A 21,840-nucleotide genomic window follows, 5' to 3' on the forward strand; every position below is an offset into this window, starting at 1 on the left:
GTCTGCTTTAGTTCATGCCTTGAGTTCCTGTCCTGACTTTCCTCAGGGATGGATGATTAGCTCAAGTGTTGCTTTTGGTTGTGGTGTTGATCACAGCAACTGAGATCACAGCAATTAACAACAAGTACCAAACTAAAAATGCTGTCCCTGTCCCCTTAAGTGTTTACAGGGCACATATCAGGGATTAGAGTTAGAGGGTCTGGTGGTTTAGATGAGGATGGCCCCTATAGGCTCATATATTTAAATGCTTGGTCCCCAGTTGGTGGGACTGTTTAGGAAAGGATTAGGAGGTGTGGCTTTGTTGGAGGAAGTGTGTCGCTGGGGGTGGGCTTTGAGGTTTCAAAAACCCATGCCAGGCTCAATCTCCATCTCAGTCTTATGCTTGGGGATCAAGATATAATCACTCTCTCAGCTTCTGCTCCAGCGCCCTGGCTGCCTGCCTGCCTGCTGCTATGCTCCCCGCCATGATGGGTGGACTCTAACCCTCTGAAACTATGAGTCCCTAAATGAGCTGCTTTATTTTATAAGTTGCCTTGGTTACCATGTTTTGTCACAATGATAGAAAAGTAACCAAGACAGAGGTGGATGGAGAGAGGATGGCTGATTAATAGGTGCACGAGTGTAATTCATGGGCATGAGTTCTAGAGTTCTGTGGCTCAGAGGGGTAGTTATGATTGGCAGCAATCACCTGTGTATGTAGATGCAGACGATGGAGAGCATTTTGAGTGTTCCTGCCAAGTGACACCTGTTTGAGATGATGGAAGCTAGCAGTCCTGCTCTGATGGCTACATACTATAGAAAAGTATTGAAATATTGTATTGTACCCCATAAATAGATTTAGGTGTATCAACTATTATTATTATTATTATTATTATTATTATTATTATTATTATTATTATTATTATATTTTGTTTTCCCGGCCTTTCTTTTTTGGTTTTGTTATTGTTTTTAAAGCGTTGCTTCCCAAATTTTATTCTTTTAAAAAGAATTTTATACATGAATACTGTATCCATGCTATTTCCACCCTCCCTCCCTGTGTGTGTGTGTGTGTGTGTGTGTAAGCAAGCATGCACCAAAAAAGGACATCAGTTATAGGAGGTTGTAAGTCACCAAAAAGGGTGCTGGGAACAAATTTGGTCTCTATGGAAGAATACCAAGTGCTCTTAACTGCTGAGCCATCTCTCCAGCTCAGGGACTTAGTACAGCTCAGGCCGGCTGTACTATGTAGTTCAAATTCACTATGTAATTAAACTTGACCTTAGACTCCTGATTCTCCTGCCTCTCTCTTCAGTTTACAAGGCACTGGGGATGGGACCTGGGGTTTTATGCATGCTAGGCAAGCACTCTACCAACTGAGACAGATCCTCAACCCTAATCTTTCTTAAATTTAGAAACAAATGCCTGCATACTATCTCTCGCTCTCTCTCTTTCTCTCTCTCTCTCTCTCTCTCTCTCTCTCTCTCTCTCTCTCTCCATTCATTTTTAAGAGAATTATGTCAGGTGATTATGAATAGGACAATGGTTTGCACACTCCCAGTGAATAGTATTAAAACTGGAAATGGGGACTAAACTGTTAAAAAAAAAAACAAAACAAAGAAACAAATAATGAAAATGAGTTTCTTGGTAATCAATTTATTTCTCTAGTTTCCCTTTTGCATATTGCCTCCTCGCTGCACATTTTGACCTTTAGCCCTTCCATTATCAATAAATAATGCACCTTTGTGTTCTTTAGAACAAGAGTTCTATAGATCATTTCTAGTTGTAAGATAGGAAAATTTTATGTGTCTTTGTTTGCTTTTAGTGTTAATTTGTAAGTTGATTTTATTGAAACCAGAGAAGAGATTATCTCCAATGTTTATTATTTCAGATTGGGGTAACTCCAGTTGTCCTGGAACTCACTCTATAGACCAGGCTGGCCTTGAACGCAGAGATTTGCCTGCTTTTGCCTCCCAAGTGATGGGATTAAGGTGTGTGCCACCACTGCACAGCTTTTCACTTCAGAATTATTGAGGTCTGGTTTGTATGGGTAAAATGGGGGCTGGGGAAACAGATGAAGGACTAAGAGCGCTTGCAGTGAAAGGGTGAGGACCTGAGTGCAAATCCCTAGAACCCACATAAAAAGCTGAGTGTGACTACATGTTCATACCCACAATGTACCTGTAACTCCCGTACTGTGGAAGCTGAGACAGGAGGCTCTCTACGGCTTGCTGGTTTGCTAGCCTTGCTCCAGGTGCAGTGAGAGACTCTAACTCAAGAGAATGAGGCAAAAGTGATGGAGCAGGACAACTGATATGCTCCTCTGACCAACATCTGCCACACATACACACGTGTCACTTTGTGAATGCTAAGAGAAAATGCTTTCAAAGTGTCCCTGTGAATTTCACTTCAGTAAAAGAAGTAACATGTGCATTCAATTTTTTGTTTAGCTTTGTTTTTCGAGACAGGGTTTCTCTGTGTAAACTATTTCTAGCTGTCCTGGAACTGACTTTGTGGACCAGGCTAGCGTTCAACTCGAAGAGATCTGCCTTGTGAATGCTGGAATTAAAGGCACATGCCACCATCACCCAGCTGCATTCAGTTTTTAAAAAATGAGATGTCTTTTAATTGCTAGTCATAAAGCCACACTGGATACTGGACATGTGTGGTGGTGCATGCTTTTAATTCTAGCACTGGAGAGGCAGAGGGAGTGAGGGAGGTCTCTGTGAGTTCAAAGGTAGCCTGGCCTGGTCTATATAGTGAGTTCCAAATCAGCCAGGGCAACATAGTGAGATCCCTCCCCCCCATCTCAAGAAAGAAAAAAGGAAAAAAAAAAGTTACTGGACTGTTATTGGATAGCTAAAGACAATTCTTCCATTCCACAAGTTGGGTTATTATTATTTTTTTGATAGTATTCATTAAAGCACCAGGCTGACCTTGAACTTATAGAGATCTGCCCACCTCTGCCTCCCAAGTGCTGGGACTACAGGTGTTTGCCACCACTGCCCAGGATTCAGTCTGCTTTTGTATATACCCAGGCTAAAGCACAAGTTTTTAAGAATGTGAAGTCTGGCTTGTCTCATCTCCTTTTCAGCTTTTGCTGTTGGTGAAAAGTTTCTGTACTCTGTAAGCCTCTCCGCCAATACAGCAATCCAAATTAGACCAAATCAAACCGAATTTAAAAGCCCATTTTTAATGGATAAAACACTCCCAGATGGCCTTTCAGCCCCCCAGAGAGACCAGAAAACTGCCTGTTTATTTTCTGGGGGGCAGTTTAAATACCCTGTGGGAGTGGTCTTGAGCATCTCTGGGGCACGGGTCATCATTTGGTGGGTTTTCTGAGATGTAGCAGGGTTTGGAGGGAGATAGAGGAGGGGGCTTGGGTGGAACTTCCACTATAACAGTTGGTATCATTTGGAGGCTGCAAAGGTTGACTCTTACATTGTATGGTTTAGTTCCGGCAGCCGGGCGTTGATGTCTTTTTATGGATTTTCGTGTGAGCCATGAAGTAGTGAACCAGCTCCGCTCTTTCCCTTGTTGCTATTCAGTTGTCCCAGCACCTTCTGAGATGAGAAGATAACTCTTCCCCACTGAAGCAGCTTGGTGTTTTTACCCCAAATCAGCTGCCTGTGTGTTTAAAGGTTTATGTCTGGACTCACCATTCTATTCTGTTGGTCTACACGGTTACCCTTATGCAAAATCCGCAGTCATTTGTAAAAGCATTTCCCCATTGCTGGAATAAATGCTGGGCTTCTACAAGCTGCACAAGTGCTCTGTTACCGAGCTCTGCCCCGAGCCTGTTTATATTTTATTATTTTTCTGAGATAGGGCTCTCCCTGTGCTGCATATGCTGGCCTTGAATTCCTGCTGGGTCCACAGGGACATCGTGCCCAGTTATAATCAGCCGTTCTTTCTGAAGATTTGCTTCACATTTTAAAATCAGAGTCCATGAGTTCTTTCTTCTGCTTTGTCCTTCGAAATCAGAATACATGAGTTATTCCGCGTTGTCCTTCATCTGGATTGCTTTGTCACTATATTTTATTTATTTAATTATATATTTTATTTATTTTAACAACCCAACCACTGTTTTCCTTCCTTCCTCTCCTCCCAGCCCCTCTCCCCATTTTCTCTCTTCCCCTCCCCCATCCACTCCCCTGCTTCTATTCAGAGGAGGGCAGGCCTCCCATGGATAACCTCCAAACATGGCATATCATGGCTGGACAAGCCAACCCCGTATGAATGACAATGGTCCCAAAAGCTGGCAAAAGAGTCAGAGACAGCCCCTGCTCCCACTGTTAGGAGAAGACCAAGCTATACGACTGTAATATATATTCGGGGGTGGGGAGGGGTGGGGGGCGTCTAGGTCAGACCCATGCAGGCTCCCTGGTTGTCAGTTCAGTCTCTGTGAGTCCCCGTGAGCCCAGGTTTCATCAATATATTTTAAGTGTTTGTGGCCCGTTCTGGCCTCTTAAGAGAATGAAATCCTTAAAAGAACCCAGGTATTGGGGTGTAGCTCAACAGCAGGCCACTTGCCCAGCATGGGAGGCCCGGAGTAAAAGCATCTGCTCAGACTCTAGTCACCATCTGTCGGGATGAAGGACGAGCACGGAAGTGGTGCTATCCAAACCTTTTAGGAAAGGCGATGAGGAAAGTGGAGTGCGAGAGATGGCTCAGCAGTTAAGTGCACTTCCTGCTTTTCCAGAGGACCGGATGCACACTTCTCAGAAACCACACAGAGGCCACAGCTACTTATACCTCTATCTAGTTCTGGGGGATCTGATGTCCTCTTCTGACCTCCGACGGCACCAGGCACGTGTGCAGTACATATCCATACATGTAGGCAACCATTCTTGTACACAAAATAAAAATTAATCTATTTTAAAGGAAGGCAGATGCAGTGATTAGTTTTTCACCACTATGACCAGATACCTGACTGAAAGCAACTAAGAGGAGGAAGAATTTATTTTGGCCCTTAGTTTGTGGGATCCGTCATGGGAGGGAAGACGGGGACAGGAGTGCGAGGAGGCCGATTGCATTGGTGGTCGGGGAGCAGAGGGAGGGAGAGATGGCTGCTGGTGCTTAGCTGGCTTCCTCCTTGGCCCTTCTGGGCCCCCAGCCCACAGGGTGCTGCTACTCTCGCTTAGAGTACTTGTTCCCTCCCGGGTCACACCTCTCTATAAATACCTTTCGAGGACATAGCCACAGATGTGTCTCCCGGTTGACTCCACATCCAGTCAGGTTGACAAGGAACCCATCACAGTATCTGTGAAAATCAGGTAGGGTTGCTGAGAATGGCAGGTGTTTGCTTTTCAGGGTGAGACTATGAGGTGATGGAAGATATCCGGTGTTCCAAGAGGCTCTGAGCGGCGAACCTGGAGATGGGGCTGGAGGCATGAACTTCCCATGTGCCAGGACGAAGGGAAGTTCAGAAGACACCCTACTAGCCAAAGCAGCTTAAAAAAAAAATCTAACCTACAAAGGGCTGAGATGGTTACCTAGCACACTCAGGGCCCTGGGTTTGATTCCCCAGCCCTATGGAAACAAAGAGAGAGAGAGAGAGAGAGAGAGAGAGAGAGAGAGAGAGAGAGAGAGAGAGATTATCCTAATGCAAAATAAAAATCTCCCAAGATGCAGCTGCCAAGCCAGGCTGAGAATCAAGGCCAAGGGCGGCCACGTTCTGTGTCTTCTCAAAGGCTTCCCTGTGCTCATAGCTGGGGTGAGCACGCCGCAGGTCCCATCTGAAGGGGCTCCCCTTCCCCTCTTTCAAAATCCTAGCCACTCAGCCCAGTGTCTGCGTAATCAGAGCTCAGAATCCCTGCTCCATTCCCGGCAGATGGCAAGTTCTCCCACCCCACTGTCATGTGATACTCTGGGCAGTACCCTTAAAACATCCTATGAGGTCAACACTCAGCAATCGTCCCCAGAAGGTGGCCTGCATGTATCCAGCTCCTGCTGGGTTCCAGAAAAATTCTTGGGAGCTATGATTCCTGCCCACAAAACTGAGAATTCATTTCCCCTTTTACAGGAAAACCGTCTGCTCTTAGTCAAGAGCAGAATGGTCTCCCCGAGTTGAGTAATCAACTTGAAAGCTGCACTCAGCTGGCTGTGTTTCACTGCTGCGGTGGCGTTTAGGGGTGAGCAGTACACTGATTCACTTCCTGGAGCCCTGAAAAGTGTAACCATCACTCACCTAGTCATTCTGTGTCCTCAGGCTGGGAGAGTGACTGGGCAGCAAACTCAGAAGAATGGCAGGTTGCTTAAAAGAAGGTTCTAGAATCACATAGAGAGGAAATAGTCAATGGCCCAGTGAGTGACAGGCAGGGCAGCAGAGCTCACCATCACAGATAAATTGTTCTGCCTTCATCCCTGCTGCCCTACAGTAGGGAAAGGCGCTCACAAGCTCTGCAGTGAAGGCCATGCAACCCTGGAGGGTAACAAATCCAAGGTGTAATTAGAAAGGAACCAGTTCTTTGACTGTACATATGCTTACCCATCAGCCACCTGGCAAACACCTGCCAAGAACCTACCAAGGCTCCAGAGGCTGGGACCTCTGTTAGGTGGCACCATGGCCTCCCAGAGACAATAAGTGAAGGCATGTCTGTGGGTGCTCAGGGTGACAGGAACAAGCCTTCCAAGAGTCTAGAATAATAGAGTTGTTTAGCCCAGGTATGCTGGCTCCCAGTCTCAAAAGTCTGTGGCAGGAGGATCATGAAGTCAAGACTAGCCTGTGATCCACAGCGAGACCTTTTCTCAAAAAGGCAAAGAGTGGGCTGGAGATACGGCTCAGTTGGTATGCATTTGGTGTGAAAGGATGAGAACCTGAGTTCGAGCCCCAGAATTTGTGGAAGAATTCAAAACTTCCAGACACGGTGATGAGAATGTGTTTAGAATCCCAGCTCGGGGGAGGAAGAAACCGGCAGGCTTTATATGGCTTCCTGGCTACCCAGCTTAATGGATTCAGCAAATCCCCATTCAGTGAGAGACTTTGTCTCAAAAAATAAGGCAGACACTATCCTGAAGAATGACCCTGAGGTTGATATCTATTCTACACACGCGCTCGAGCACACACACAAGCATACATGTGTGTGTGCACGCGCGCGCGCGCGCGCGCGCGCGCACACACACACACACACACACACACACACAGACATGAACGCACACATGCATGCACACACACAGACACAGACACACAGAGACACATACCCACAGAACTCAAAGGAGAGAGGAGAAAGAAATTTTCCAGTGCCAATCTCTTGATCAGGTCAAGAGATTGTGTGGAAAGAGTGAAGAGACATTTTAAAAAATCCTTGGCCACACCAGGACTGATTCTGGCTACACTCAGCAACGACCTGGTGTTGTGTTGAGAAGCATGGCTTCTGATGAATAGCTTTTCATATCAGAGGAGCTCTATAAATATCTGCTGCTGCATTCTTATTCCAAAGAATGACTTCAACGGGGGCCAGGAGCAGGGAAAAAAGCATCAAAGCTTGGTAAGCAGAGGAGAGTTCAGGCTCTCCTCCTGGCTGGCTGCACAAACCCGCTTCAGGGTGGCTCAGGGAGAGGCAGGAGCTCCCGGGGACCCACCCCAGTGAGAGGCCAGCAAGGCTGATACCATCTACAGTGTGAGGTGTTTTTTATGTGGAGACTTGGCACACTTTTAAGACACGATAGGGAAATAGGATGCAAAAGCCTCTATGGGGGTAAAGGAACAGAAGAGAGAGGTTGTTTTTCAAAATGGATTCTCTGTGTGAGATGTAAGTGTGTGTGTGTGTGTGTGTGTGTGTGTGTGTGTGTGTCTGTGTACTGTGCACACACATGGAGGCCAAACATGCATGGCAGTTGCCTTTCTGGATGATTCTCCACTTTTTAAAAATTATGTTACACATGACTGAAGGAATTCAGAGTCAGAGCCCCTCAGGCTAGAGTTTCAGATGGTTGTGAATTACCCAACCTGGATGCTGAGAATCAAACTCAGGTCCTCTGAAGAGCAGTGTGCTCATGTGACCGCCGAGGCATCTCTCCAGCCTCTCTACCTCATTTTTTTGGGATAGGGTCTCTCAATGAAACTCACTGATTGGCTAGCCCAGTGCTGGGATGATAGGCACATGGCCACTCTGGATTTTCACATGGGTCCTATGTGGCAAACACTTCAATGACTGAGACATCTCTCAAAACCTGAACTAAATCTTTAATTTTTTCTCTTTTACTCAAGATACTTTATTGAATTTTTTCATATATTTTACATACCAACCACAGTTTCCCATCACCTCCCCTCCCCTCGCCTCCCGTCTATCCCTCCCATCCACTTATCCTCTGTTCAGAAAGGGACAGGCCTCCCATGAGAGTCAACAAAGCATGCCATATCACATTAAAGCAGGACCAAGCTATCTATCTATCTATCTATCTATCTATCTATCTATCTATCTATCTATCCATCCATCCATCCATCTATCTATCCATCCACCCCCAACTCAGGTTTTCTCTGTGTGGCCCTGACTGTCCTGGAACTCAGAGATCTGCCTTCCTCTGCTTCCCCAAGTGCTGGGAGTTGAAGACGTGTGCCACCACCGTCCAGTTTAGACTTACTTTTTAAGACATTTATTTATTTACTGGGGGAAGGGCACATGTATGCCACAGTGTGTATGTGGAGGTCATAGGACAACTTTTGGGAGCCATCTCGCCTTCACTGTGTGGGTCCTAGGGATTAAACTCACGGCACGAAGTTCCTGTATCCACTGAGCCATCTCACTAGCCCAGGGGACTTGCTTCTCCTAATTAAAAATTTCAGGTTAGCATAGGAATCGATGGGCTGGGCGTCACCATGGTGCCACTTGCTTTGTTTTCATGCTCCTCTCTACTGTCCCCACCCCCTCCAGCTGGTTCCCTTTCCTCCCCCAGTGAGTTCCTCTTTTGCTCTCCTACTATTGCTTGTGTTTCTTTGCTGCCTTCATTTTCCACCTCTCCTAAGATCTCCTCTTCCCCTTACCATTCTCTTTCAAGTTTTGTAACCTACACACACACACACACACACACAGACCCCCACACACGCATAAACACAGACACAAATACACAAAAGCACACACACATATACAAACATACATAAACACACACAAAGAATCCTTACACTTCGGTTTAGCTTATGAGAGCAAACATGCTGTTTGTCTTTCTAAGGTTGATTTATTTCACTAAACATAATAATTTCCAGTTGAAAACAAACCTTTAATTTTATTGTTTTGGGGTTTTGCAAGGGAGGTTGTTTTGTCTTGATAAAGACAGGCTCTTCCTGTGTAGCCCAGACTAGGCTCAAATTCGGGATCCTCCAAGTTGCCACCAAGGCCATCTTCCAAAGACACTACTTTGGAATTCAGATTGCTCTGGATGAATAGAACTTTTGAAATATTTGAATAAGAATTTTTATTTCTTAATAATTTATTTTTATTTTATGTGCGTTGGTGTTTTGCCTGCATGTATGTCTGTGTGAGGGTGTCAGATCTTGGAGTTACAGACGGTTGTGAGCTGCTATGTGTGTGCTGGGAATTGAACCCGGGTCCTCTGGATGAGCAGCCAATGCTCTTAACCACTGAGCCATCTCTCCAGCCCTGAATAAAGATTATTTTAATGAGCTTGTATTTAATAAACTTCATTTTATGCATATATTTGTTTTGTTTAGAAAAAGAGTTGGGCTGCCTTGAAGTCCTTATGTTCTTGCCTCAGCCTCTGGAGTACCAGGAATTATAGATGTGCCTAACTACCCCACCAGGCCTATTTTTCAAATCTTTTCTTCAGAATTTTTTTTTAAAAAATCTTTTCAAAATCATTTCTCTATCCCAAATGCAACTGGGAGCATATAGCTTTCTTGTTGTTGTTTAGACTACCGTTTCTCCTAAAATGCAAGACCAAAACTTGCCGGGATTTTTTTTTTTTTAAAGCAGTCTACTTCTTTCAATAACCACAAGAATCATTTCAAAGCCATTTAATCACCAGTGTTCCCAGGCATGACTGTGCATTGAGGTGCGGTGTAGCCTTGAATGTGAAAGGCAACCCCACTCTGTTGGCCAACAACCACAGGTTGTCTTTGAAGATCCTGGGAGTGACCCAGCTCCTGACTCTTTATTTTTAAAGCCATCTTTACATTTCAAAATACAATGCTTTGGAAACTGCCCCTCTAGTGGTCAGATTCTAAAGTTACAGGATGACCAACAGGATCCCAGAAGACTGTGAAATGGCTTCAGGAGTGGAGATGCAGCCAGCGTTGGTGACTCACCCCTTTAATCCCAGAACTCAGGAGTGGGAGGCAAATGGTCCCTGAGTTTGAGACCAGCCTGGTCTACAGATCGAGTTCAGGGACAGCCAGGGCTACACAGAGAACCCCTGTCTCAAGTCTGGGGCGGTGTGGGGGAGGGTTGAAGGTGCCTGCCTCTAATAGGCGGGGCAACCAGAGTTGGACCTCCAAGACCCACAAGTTACCCTCTGATTTCTACATGCACGTGGTGGCATACATATGCCCCCTGCAACAAACATGTAAATAAACAATTGTAATAACAATAGTTACTTTAAGAAATATAAAAACAAAGACATAATATTAGGGCACCCCTCCTCATGTGGAGTTGGGAATAGAATTGGAGTTGTTTAATCTAAACTTAACTTTTCTTTTTTTAAATGTTTTTTTTAAAGATTTTATTTATTATGTATACAACATTCTGCTTCCATGTATATCTGCACACCAGAAGAGGGCACCAAATCTCATAACAGATGTTTATGAGCCACCATGTGGTTGCTGGGAATTGAACCCAGGACCTCTGGAAGAGCAGTGGGTGCTCTTAACCTCTGAGCCATCACTCCAGCCCTAAACTTAACTTTTCAAATCAGAGGAAACCTACCTAAGTAACCCGGTATGGCTCCTTAGGGCAGCTGGCTTTGTGTGGACACTCCTGAGAGATGTTAGCAGCAGAGCTGAGGCGGCTGAGTTCTCAGCTCCAGCTCCTGGCCATGTGTATGTTTCTGTACATCATAGAGTGATGACAGTCCCTGCCCCCTGCCGTGACCTGCCCAGTTCTTTCCGGGCACATTCTTTCTTCAGAGCAATACACCAGCGTTTTTGTTGCAGGACATGTGAAGTACAAGATTCTGGATCCTGGATGCTTTGGACCTGGGTTTCCTATCTTCATTATTATGGGCTTTCTGACTGAATATCGCAGGCATCATCTTCCTTAGAGAGACTGAAAAGCTTTAGGGTTCTGCTAGCTCTTTTAGGCCCCAACCACCCAGACACAGTAGTATCAGTCAGTCCAGAAATATCCTTCTCTCCTTTTATTTTTATTTTTTTAAATAATAACCAAGTAAAGAACACTCAGATTTTGTTATTGTTGTTTTGTTTTTTTGAGACAGGGTTTCTCTGTATCTTTGGAGCCTGTCCTGGCACTTGCTGTGTAGACCAGTCTGGCCTCAAACTCAAAGAGATCCATCTGCCTCTGCCTCCCGAGTGCTGGGATTAAAGGCATGTGCCACCACCATCCGGCCAGAACACTCAGATTGGCATTCTCCATGCATTCTCTAACAGATGCACTCTGCAGTGGGCCAAAACTCCTTGCTTTGTGGGAAAACCTGGCTTGTCATTCTCACAGATTTGGATTACATAACCCTTCTGCTCTTCACCCAAAGCATCAGCAGCTACTTCTGTGGCCAAGCACTTATGATAGAAAGTACAAAATCTGTATTCATCACCCACTTCAGTGAGCCTTTAACAGCCATGGCTGGGATGGAGAGACTCAGCTTCATCCTGACACAGCTGTCAGTCCAGGAGGTAGCACAGAAAAGACTCCTTACCCAGCTGTTTTTGTTGTTTGCTTTGAGACAGGATTTCACATCGTGGCTCGGGGTGATCCTAAACTCACAAGTTTCCTGCCTTAGCCTCCTAAGCACTTGTGAGATTACAGGCATCAGTCACCACACCCAGCAGGAAAAAAAAGGCTTTTTTTCATTTTATTGTATGCATGCACACAAGCAAGCATTTTTGGTCTAACTCATGTGATGCTAGGGCGTGAACCCAGATGTGCTGGACAAGTGTTGGCTCTACAGATGAGCTGCACGTCTAGTCCCATGGGCTCCGGTCTTCATGGTGACTGCTGACTTCACTTGAACAAAGAAGCAAAGGACCGTCTTTCTAAGAAGTGCAAGCTTTTAGCATAAATAACATCTTCCCTCTAGTTCAACTCCCACATACACAGAGGATTGTGTGGCACTGTGACACATGACAGCTACGGTACCACATTTGAGTTCCATTATAATTTTACCAACAAAGGTTGTTGTGGACTGAGTCTTGTTATGTAAGGCATGCCTACACATTCCTGCTTTATGGACCACATCAAGCAAACACAAGGCAATCAAACTATTAAGTATGCAAACAGAGACTTGGGCAAGTAGACGTGAATATTTACATAACCCGTGGAAGGCTTTGTGAGTGTGATGTCAGAGGGGGAATATACGATGTTTGATTACTGGCTGAACTTGCCTCTAGCAAAAGAGGTGTAAATTCCATCTATAGAAAAACAGGCTATAGTATCTAATATAAAGAGTATATCGTGTGTGTGTGTGTGTGTGTGTGTGTGTGTGTGTGTGTGTGTGTGTGTGTGTGTGTGTATGTGTGCCTGTATACTTGTACATGTATAAGGCTGATACTGGGTATTTCCCTCAAATACTCTGTATCAATTTTTAGACAAGGTCTCTCACTGAGACTGGTTCTGCCAGACTGGTTGACCTGTAAGCTCCAGGGATCCTCCTGTCTCTTCCTTCCACCAGCACTGGGGTTACGAATGTATATCGCTATACTCAGCTTTTTTATTTTTTTAAGATGTATTTATTTTATGTGTATGTGTGTGTGTTTATGTGATGTGTATGTGCAGATGAGTGCAATATCCATGGAGGCCAGAAGAGGGCATCAGATCCCCTCAAACTGGAATTACAGGCAGGTGTGAGCTGCCACATAGGTGCTGGGAACTGAACCTGGGTTCTCGTCAAGAGCAGCTAGTGCCCTTAACCACTGAGCTACCTGCCAACCTCCATTTTCAGCTTTTATGTAGGTTCCAGGGATCAGTGATCAAGTGCCCTCATACTTTCATAACAAGCACTTTACCAACTGAGCCTTCTCCCCAGAACCCTAAAGAAAATGTCTCTGAAGAAGACATTCCTGATGGCCAGCAGCCAGATGGGACCACTCCGTTACCACAAATTAAAGAAATATAAATCAAATCAAAAGACTTAACTGGAAAAAAAAGACTGAACAGTAACACAAATTCTAATTGGTGATAATAATAAGAAACCCAGAGTCAGATATTGGGGGGGAGGGAAGGGGGAAGCTGAAAAATTCAAGAAGCAAAGCAGCCAGCCACTAGTTCTTAACCTCTGTTGAATCCTCAGACCAAAGGGGTCTCTGGGAATCCTCAGACTGACTGCCTAGACTGCATCCATCTCTACCAGTCCCCAGACTGCGTCTGTCTGGTCTCCTCCTGCCTTATAATCCCCTTTCCACCTAGTCATATCACGCCTGTCTCCATCTCCTTAGTGCTGGGATAAAAGGGGTGGGATCCCCTTTGTTTGAGTTATGTTTTCTTTTATACAGATTCAATCGTGTGTAGCCTGGGGTGGCCTTGAACTCACAGAGATCCGTCTGTCTCTGTCTCCCAAGTTCTGGGATTAAAGGTGTGTGCCACCATTGCCTGGTCTCTATGGCTAACTAGTGTGGCTAGGTTTGCACTCTGATCTTCAGGCAAGCTTCGATCTTAAACAAAATATCTATCTTTAATCCCAGCACTTGGGAGGCAGAGGCAGGCGCATCTCTGTGAATTTGAGGCCAGATTGGTCTACAGAGCAAGTGCCAGGATAGGCTCCAAAGCTACACAGAAACCCTGTCTCAAAAAACCAAAAAAATAAAATAAAAAATAAACAAAATATCACCACACTGAATGAACATTCAAAATATTTTTTATTAAAGATTGTGACTGCAACATTGTACCTACTACAATCTTCAGTATAACAAGCTATCAAATTCTACAACTTTTAAAACAAGTATCAGCACCAGGTATGGTGATAACCTGTAATCCAGCTCTTAACAGGATGAGGCAGGAGGATTTCTAGTAGTTTAAGGCCAACCTGAGCTACATAGAGAGATGTATGAAACGATGAAAAAAAATGCTATTCAAAAATATGTCCTTATAGTCAGGCGTTGGTGGCGCACACCGTTAATCCCAGCACTCGGGAGGCAGAGGCAGGCAGATCTCTGTGAGTTCGAGACCAACCTGGTTTATAAGAGCTAATTCCAGGAAGGCTTCCAAAGGCCCAGAGAAACTGTGTTTCAAGCCCCCCACCCCCGAAAAAAAGAATAGAAAATATGTCCTTATTTGAATAATTTCTTTAAGATTTATTTTTTCTTATTTTGCGTAATGTGTATGCCTGTGGATGAATGCCATGTGTATGCAGAAGCCCTCAAGCCAGAAGTGGACATGGAACCCCAGGATTTTTAAGTTACGGGTGGTTATGAGCTGCCCAATATGGGTCCTGGGACTGAGCCTGGACCCTCTGTGTGAGCAGCAAACACCCTTAACTGCTGAGTTATCTCTCCAGCCCCTTAAGTAGTTTATTAAAAATATTTTTACATTTATTTATTTATTGTTTGTTTGTTTGCTTGTTGGGAGGGCATATACGTATGGAGGCACCAGGGGACAACTTGAAAGAGTGGGTTCCTCCTTCTGCCATGTGGGCTCCAGGGGTGGGACTCCCAGGCTTGGCAGTAAGCGCCTTTACCAGCTGACTCACCTTGGCAGCCCATAAACTTGAAATTTGACTTAGTGTTACTAGAATTACACATAAAGATAAAATCACTCATAGGGTCTGGTGAGGTGGCTCGGTGGTTAAGAGTACATGCTGCTCTTGCAGAGGACCTGGGTTTGGCTCCCAGCACCCATGCAGCAGCTCACAATAGTCTATAAACTGTGTGCAATAGTCTGGTGCATAGTTAAGTTTTTGGCTTCCAAACTTAAAAGCCATAATGCAAAATGCATCAGTTCAGTTATCTCCTCCTAAAAAGTTCTAATGTTGGCCTAGCCTTTTTGTTTGTTTGTTTGTTTGTTTGTTTGTTTTGTTTTTCGAAACAGGATTTCTCTGTGTAGCTTTGGAGCCTATTCTTGCACTTGCTCTGTAGACCAGGCTGGCCTCGAACTCACAGAGAGTGAGGCCTCTGCCTCCTGAGTGCTGGGATTAAAGGCATTGGCCTGGCTTTTTAAAACTAATTTTTGAGACTTGTTTATTAAACATGTGTGGGTGTTCGTCTGCATGTCTGTTTGTGATTAAGTTCGTACAGTGCCCATAGAGGCCAGAAAAGGGCATCAAATCCCTTGAACTGGTTATGGATAGTATGAGCTGCCATGTGGGTGTTGGGAGTTGAACCTGAGTCCTCTGGAAGAGCAGCCAGGGATCTTAAGCTGAAGGTGGGGTTTAAATGAGTCCACCAGACCCAAGATAAATGATAAATAGGTATTTATTAGGGAAGCACTTACACAGATAACAGTAAATAACTGTAGAAATCTGCTCCGGGCTGCACTTCTGATGCTCTTACCACAACCCAAGAGAGCGAGAGCCAGCCCCTCCTCTACTTTATAATGGGTCATGTCTACACCTGAAACCACGCCCAAAGGGTGTGGCAAGGCAAGGCAAGATACTGCTACGTTAAGCCATCTCTCCAGCCCCTGACCTAGCTTTTTAAAGAATAGCAATCAAAATGCCAAGGGAGGGATTGTTGGTTCTCACCCCCATGCTGGCTGCAGCTGAGTGTGTCAGGAAAGTGTACTAAGGTGACCGGGAAGGAATAGAAATGTTTCCAGAGCTTTCCTGGCAAGGCAGGCTGTGAGCATTGGTTGTGACTGTAGATTCTTCACTCTCTGATTACATAAGCTTTTTATGCCAGCATGGATGTGCAACCCTGAATGTGTGTGTGCTGAGGTGTGTATCCTAGGAGGACACGTGAGTGCGAAGACATCAATCCATGACTTGAAGGTCACAAGAAAAGAGAAAAGGAGATGTCAACTGCTGGCTGGAAACTCGGCAGCTGGCCTAGTAGACACTCTCCACCAGGGAAAGCCTTCTGCCAAAATAATTGAGAATCTTGTAAAGATAACTTTCCCATGGAGCCAAAAAGAATGCTGGGCCAGAGAGACAAAAGACATGCACCGTAATCTTGACGGTCATTCATAAAACACCCTTTGTCTATTCAGGGAGACTTCAGTACTGGGCTCTGTGGGCCAAGGGGAAGAAAGAACAAGGAGGAATTTTTATCAAGTTACTCTTTCAGTGAACTGAGCTTTCTATGAAGGAACTGAAGCCAGCTTCATTCAGTACTTCGGCTTTTAGAGCAGGGCCTGTTTTAAGTTAAGAGACACCATATATGGAAAATGAATTTTCTGAATGGTCCCTGGAAACTTTTTAACAGTTGATGGTTTTTAAAAACTCAATTCAACCCAGGGGAATAAAGGTTTTTCGTTGTTGTTTTAGTGTTTTCTATTAGTATTATGTCAGTATTCTATTAGCTTGTATTAACTATACATGATAAAGGTTTCATTATGACATTTTCATACATGTAGTATTGTGTCTGGCCATATTCACCTCTTGCTGGTCCCTTTCACAGTCCTTCTATAGTCTCTGCTCTCTTCCCTCTCTCTCTCTCTCTCTCTCTCTCTCTCTCTCTCTCTGTGTGTGTGTGTGTGTGTGTGTGAGAGAGAGAGAGAGAGAGAGAGAGAGAGAGAGAGAGAGAGACCCAGTGAGTTTCACCAGGGTTGCCTACAGGAGCAACAGGTGGGGGTTTGCTTATGGGAGTGTGAGTACCCCTTACCCGTGGCTACATCACTGAAGAAAATGACTGTGACTGTCCCACGGGATGCTTAGCTTTTAGGTAGGGATTGGTTGTCTGGAAAAAAGACATTAAACATCTGTCTACTCCACAGGCATAATCCCTGCCCTCAGCCCACAGTAGCAAATGACCACGAGAGGAGGCCTGCCATTTGTATGCACTGAGTTTTTAAAGGTTTTAAGGCTTCTTCCTGAGCGTTTTTGTAAAACGAAATTTATGAGTTTTTCTTTAATTAAATTTATTTACTTATTTTACTTCCCAACCGCAGTTTCCTCTCCCTCCCCTCCTCCTGCTTCCCCCCCCCCATCTTCCCCTGCTTCTGTTAGAAAGGGGCAGACCTCCTGTGGGTCTCAACAAAGCATGGCATATCAAGTTGCAGTAGGACTAAGCACCTCCCCTGTATTAAGGCGGGGCAAAGCAAACGCAGCCGAAGTGTTAGGGACAGCCTCTGCTCCCACTTTTAGGACTCCCACAAGTAGACCAAGCTACACAACTGTCACATATATGTAGAGGGACTAGGTCAGTCCCATGCAGGCTCCATTGCTGGTGAGAGTGCAAAACTGTACAGCCACTTTGGAAATCAATATGGTGGTTTCTCAGAAAATTGGGAACCAATGTACCTCAAGACACAGTTTTTTTGTTGGTTTGGTTTTGGCTTTCTTGTTTTGTTGTTTGTTTGTTTGTTTGTTTGTTTGTTTGTTTGGGGTCTTTCTCTTTTTTAAGGCTTCATCTGAAGCTGTCCATCTGCAACTGCTATGGGGCCGGCTGCAAAGAGAAGGCTCTGGAACAGAGCAGCATTCCTCCAGAGGCCTCCCATCCCACCCTGTTGGCATCAGCAGTGGAGTTATGACCAAATAGTTATTAGTCATGCTTCTGGCAGGGCTCTCTCAGCAGAGGAGAAATAAAGTATGGAACGAAGGACTGCTCATCAGAGTAACATCCCAGACATGGGCCACCATCTGCTCCTTAATGACACCGGGCACTTTCCAAGTACCCCTCCTTCCTGTTCTTGTGATGCCTGGTCTTCTTTCGAAACTGCATCTGTCATGGCATTTCCAGAACAGCTCCATCTAGGGAGGGAGCTGGCAGCCTATGAGTCAGATTTATAACTCGTGAAAGGGATTACGTAAGAGCTGATGCCCTGGTGTAGTTAGTCCAGAGGCCGTTAGAGGAGGACGCTCTCATCTCGCACACCATTTGAGTCCATCTTATTTCCCATTGCTGTAACAAAACACCCCAAACCATGTAATTTATGAAGACCAGATGTTTCTTCTCCCTATGGCTCTGAAGGCTGGGAAGTTCATGAGCATGGTGCCTGTGTCTAGCACCTTCTTAAGGTCATAACTTTGCAGAAGATGTCACAGTGAGAGTGGATGTGTCAGGTCAGTCAGATCTACCTTCCTCTTACCCACCGGTCAACCTCTTGCAGACCCCATCCTGAGGACCTCATTCAATCCTCATGACCCACCCTCCCAAGCCCTGGCTTCAAACACCGTTGACCTATGAATCTGGGAATTCAATTCCTAGCCCATGGGATCTGGGGAGATAGATGCAAGCTGTGGCACCCCATCTCAATGGAATTCAACCTGTGGCTGCCTCACCCCATCCACCAGTCCCCACTCTGCCATCCAAGTGTGAGTTCAGACAAGTCAGGGGCAGAGCTGGGGAGAAGACTGAGTGGATGAAGCACTTGCCATGTGTCTCAGTTTGCCTCGCTGCTGTTGTGCTAAAACATTGACCAAAGTCCAGTGTGGAGAGGAAAGGGTTTATTCGGCCTACGTGTTGCAACTATCATCAAGGGATACTTCAAGGCAGAAGCCTAGAGGCTGGAACTGAAGCAGACACAGGAGCCCTGCTGCCTCACTGCTTACTGGCTTGCTCTCCAAGGCTCATTTTCTACCCCCCCTTTTCTTCTAAAACAGGGTTTCTGGGTGATGGTGGCACACATCTTTAATCCCACCAGCACTTGGGAGGCAGAGACAGGCATATCTTTGTGAGTTCCAGGAGAGCCAGGACTACACAGGGAAACCTTGTCTCGAAAAATAAGAAAAAGACAGGGTCTTGCTGTGTAGCCCCTAGCTGGCCAGGAAGTCCCTATGTAGGCCTCAATCTGCCTTCTTGTACAACCCAGGACTATCTGCCCAGGGGTAGCACCATCCACAGTATACTGGACTATCCCACATCAACCTTTAACCAAGAAAATGCCCTGAGACATGCACACAGGCCAGTCTGACAGAGGCGATTCCTAGTTTGAGATTCCCTTTTCCTGGGCGACTCTGCTGTGTGTCAGATTGACAGAAACCAACTAGCAGGCCATGCTAGCATGGCGATCTGAGTTTGAAGCCCCAAAGCCCACAGAAAGCCAGATGCAGTAGTGCATATCTGTGGCTTTAGTGCTTCCACAAAGAGATCGGAGGTGGAGACAGGAGAATCCACAACTCACAGGTCAGCTAGCTCAACTTAAACAGTAGCAAACAATAAAAGACCCTGTCTCAAACCACGTAGAAGTAGAGAAGTGACACCTGGGGCTGTCCTCTGAGCTCTACACACGCGGCATGGCATATACTTGCCTACACACCACACACACACACACACACACACACACACACACACACACACACACACACACAAGCTAGGGCAGTGGGGTCAGATAAGTTTAGCTTTTGATACTAAGCATCCTGCTGGAATTGCAACATCTTTAAGTATACTGCTGACTCCATATGTAATTTGGAGGTGCATGTACTTAATCCCAGCACTCAAGAGGCAGAGGCAGAGGCAGATGGTTCTCTGTGAGTTCAAGGTCAGCCTGATCTACATGATGGGTTCCAGGACAGATGTATAGAGAAACCCTGTCTCAAAAAAGCTGAAATCAATCTATGAGGTCAGTGGGTTGGTGATACGAATTATCCAAGTGAGCAGCAATCTCAATTAAATGGTTATGGAGATTAGGATCATTGTTGTTGTTTTAAATTTTATTACATCTTATTTCTTTATTGGGGAGGGGCATTGCCATGGCAACATGTGACCATCGGAGAACAACTTGCAAAAGTTGGGTCCTAGGTTTGAACTCAGATTGTCAAGCTTAGCAGCAAGCACCTTTACCTTCTCAGCCATCTTGCCAGCCCTATGATTTTTTTTTGACTGATTAATTAATGTTTTGGTGCTGGGAATTGAGACCAGTGCCTTGGGCAAAGCAAGCATGTGCTCTACTGCTAGGCTGCACCCCTCACCCTGAGAGTTTGATTGTAAAAATCGAACAGACGTTTATTTTGGTGGACATCGTGGGTTTACACAGAATATGCAGCCAGGTATGTTTTAAAAACTTTTCAAATGATCCTATGGAGCTTTTCTGGTCTACACAGGATGCCCAACTGAATGCTTTAGTTGGGAAGACACTGGCTCTTTACCGGAAAGGGAAGGGTAGGCATGTACATGTCCAGCCCCAGCTGGCAGCTTCACCATGTGTCTCCGTTTTCCTTTGCATCTCAGTGGAGACAACCAGATCATGGGGTGTGTCAGAGGCTCCACAAGGACACTGGTGTGGGCCCTGGTACTGTGACTGGTCAGAAAGGACCACACTGTACACACTGTAAGAAACATAATTGGGTGTGGCTGTAGGTGGCCAATTGGCTCCACCCATATCCTTTGCAAACTGAATCCCTGACTGGCCTTTCTTTTTCAGCGGCCATAGGCCCACTAGAAGATGATATTGTGACCCCGGGTACAAGAGATGGCCTGGTGACCCCAGGTCTAGAAGACAGAATAGCAACCACAGGGGCTACTGGAAGACTGGATGAATCTACTGGCAAGGGACCTCTGGTGAGTGCCTAGGGACAGGGGGAGTTGGCGCCAAAGGCAGGCTGTGACATGCCACAGTATGATGTATACTTATATGTGAAATCAGCGGCTGTACAACAAAATAGTGGCATGGCTCAGGACAGAAGGTACATCCAAGTCTCATCCAGGGACAAGGGAGCTGGTGTGGTGGGCACAGACAATCTGAGAGCAGTAGAACACATCTTCTCAAAGTAGTAAGAAATCAGTTTAGTGTTTGCAAACCTGAGCCTCATGAGGCCAGGTGTTTTGGCACATGTGTTTAATCCCAGTACCCAGGAGGCAGAAGCAGGCAGAGCTCTGTAAATATGGGCCAGCCTGGTCTACATGGCGAGTTCCAGGACAGCCAGAGCTACATAGTGAAGCTCTGTCAATTAAACAAACAAACAAGCTAAAAAGGACTAGATTCCGGGAGGTTTGGTAGGTTCCTGGGGAGGTGGGAGGGGGTCACCTAGAGGGAGCATGAAAGCCCCAAGCCAGTTACTATATACCTAACTGTGTATCTCTTCACCCAGATCATTTGCTCTATCCTCAGTGATGAGCAATAAAAAAGTTAAAAAGCCAACACTGGGCTGGGGAAATGGCTCAGTCAGTAGCATGCATGCCTTGCCATCATGAGGACCTGCGTTTGATCCCTAAAACCCATGTAAAAGTTAGAGGGGATGGTACCTGCTTGTAACCCTCGCTCTGGAGATACTGAGAAAGGAGAATCCCTGGGGTCTGCTGGCCAGCTAGCCTAGCCCAATAAGCATGCCCCAAGACAGTGAGAGTCCTGTCTCTTGAAACAACAAACACACATTCACACACATCCACTGTGTAGAATGATTTTTTTTTTTCCTTTGGGCCACCAGCTCAAAAAAAAAAAAAAAAAAAAAGACATGGAGACTTATTAATTATGAAAACTTGGCCTAGAGCTTAGGATTATCCCAATAACTCTTACAACTTAAATGAGCCCATTTTTATGAATCTACATTTTGTCTCATGGCTTTTCTTTTTTTTTTTAAAGATTTATTTATTATGTATACAACATTCTGTCTGCATGTATCCCTGCACGCCTGAAGAGGGCACAGGACCTCATTATAGATGGTTGGGAGCCACCATGTGGTTTCTGGGAATTGAACTCAGGACCTCTG

General features: G+C 45.4%; 1 protein-coding gene and 1 long non-coding RNA gene across 4 annotated transcripts in view; one reads left to right on the forward strand and one right to left on the reverse strand.

Annotated features, from left to right (window-relative positions):
- Nucleotides 1-21,840, forward strand: part of Pdpn (podoplanin) — a 36,945-nt gene that overhangs the window by 7,224 nt on the left and 7,881 nt on the right. For both annotated transcript variants that reach the window (XM_027399975.2, XM_027399973.2), the window contains exon 2: nucleotides 20,556-20,692. In XM_027399975.2, the coding sequence (XP_027255776.1) occupies nucleotides 20,556-20,692 (137 nt within the window). The remainder of the gene's footprint in view (nucleotides 1-20,555; nucleotides 20,693-21,840) is intronic.
- On the reverse strand, nucleotides 3,154-5,815 carry LOC103158804. 2 transcript variants are annotated; one of them, XR_003482085.2, is made up of 3 exons: nucleotides 5,161-5,815; nucleotides 4,732-4,825; nucleotides 3,154-3,948 (listed from the first exon to the last, which is right to left on the reverse strand). It is a non-coding gene; the product is annotated as an uncharacterized LOC103158804 (long non-coding RNA). The 2 variants fall into 2 exon arrangements; XR_003482083.2 differs by having other exon boundaries at nucleotides 4,732-4,849.

Source organism: Cricetulus griseus, chromosome 2, assembly GCF_003668045.3.
Source record: "Cricetulus griseus strain 17A/GY chromosome 2, alternate assembly CriGri-PICRH-1.0, whole genome shotgun sequence".
Taxonomy (NCBI): domain Eukaryota; kingdom Metazoa; phylum Chordata; class Mammalia; order Rodentia; family Cricetidae; genus Cricetulus; species Cricetulus griseus.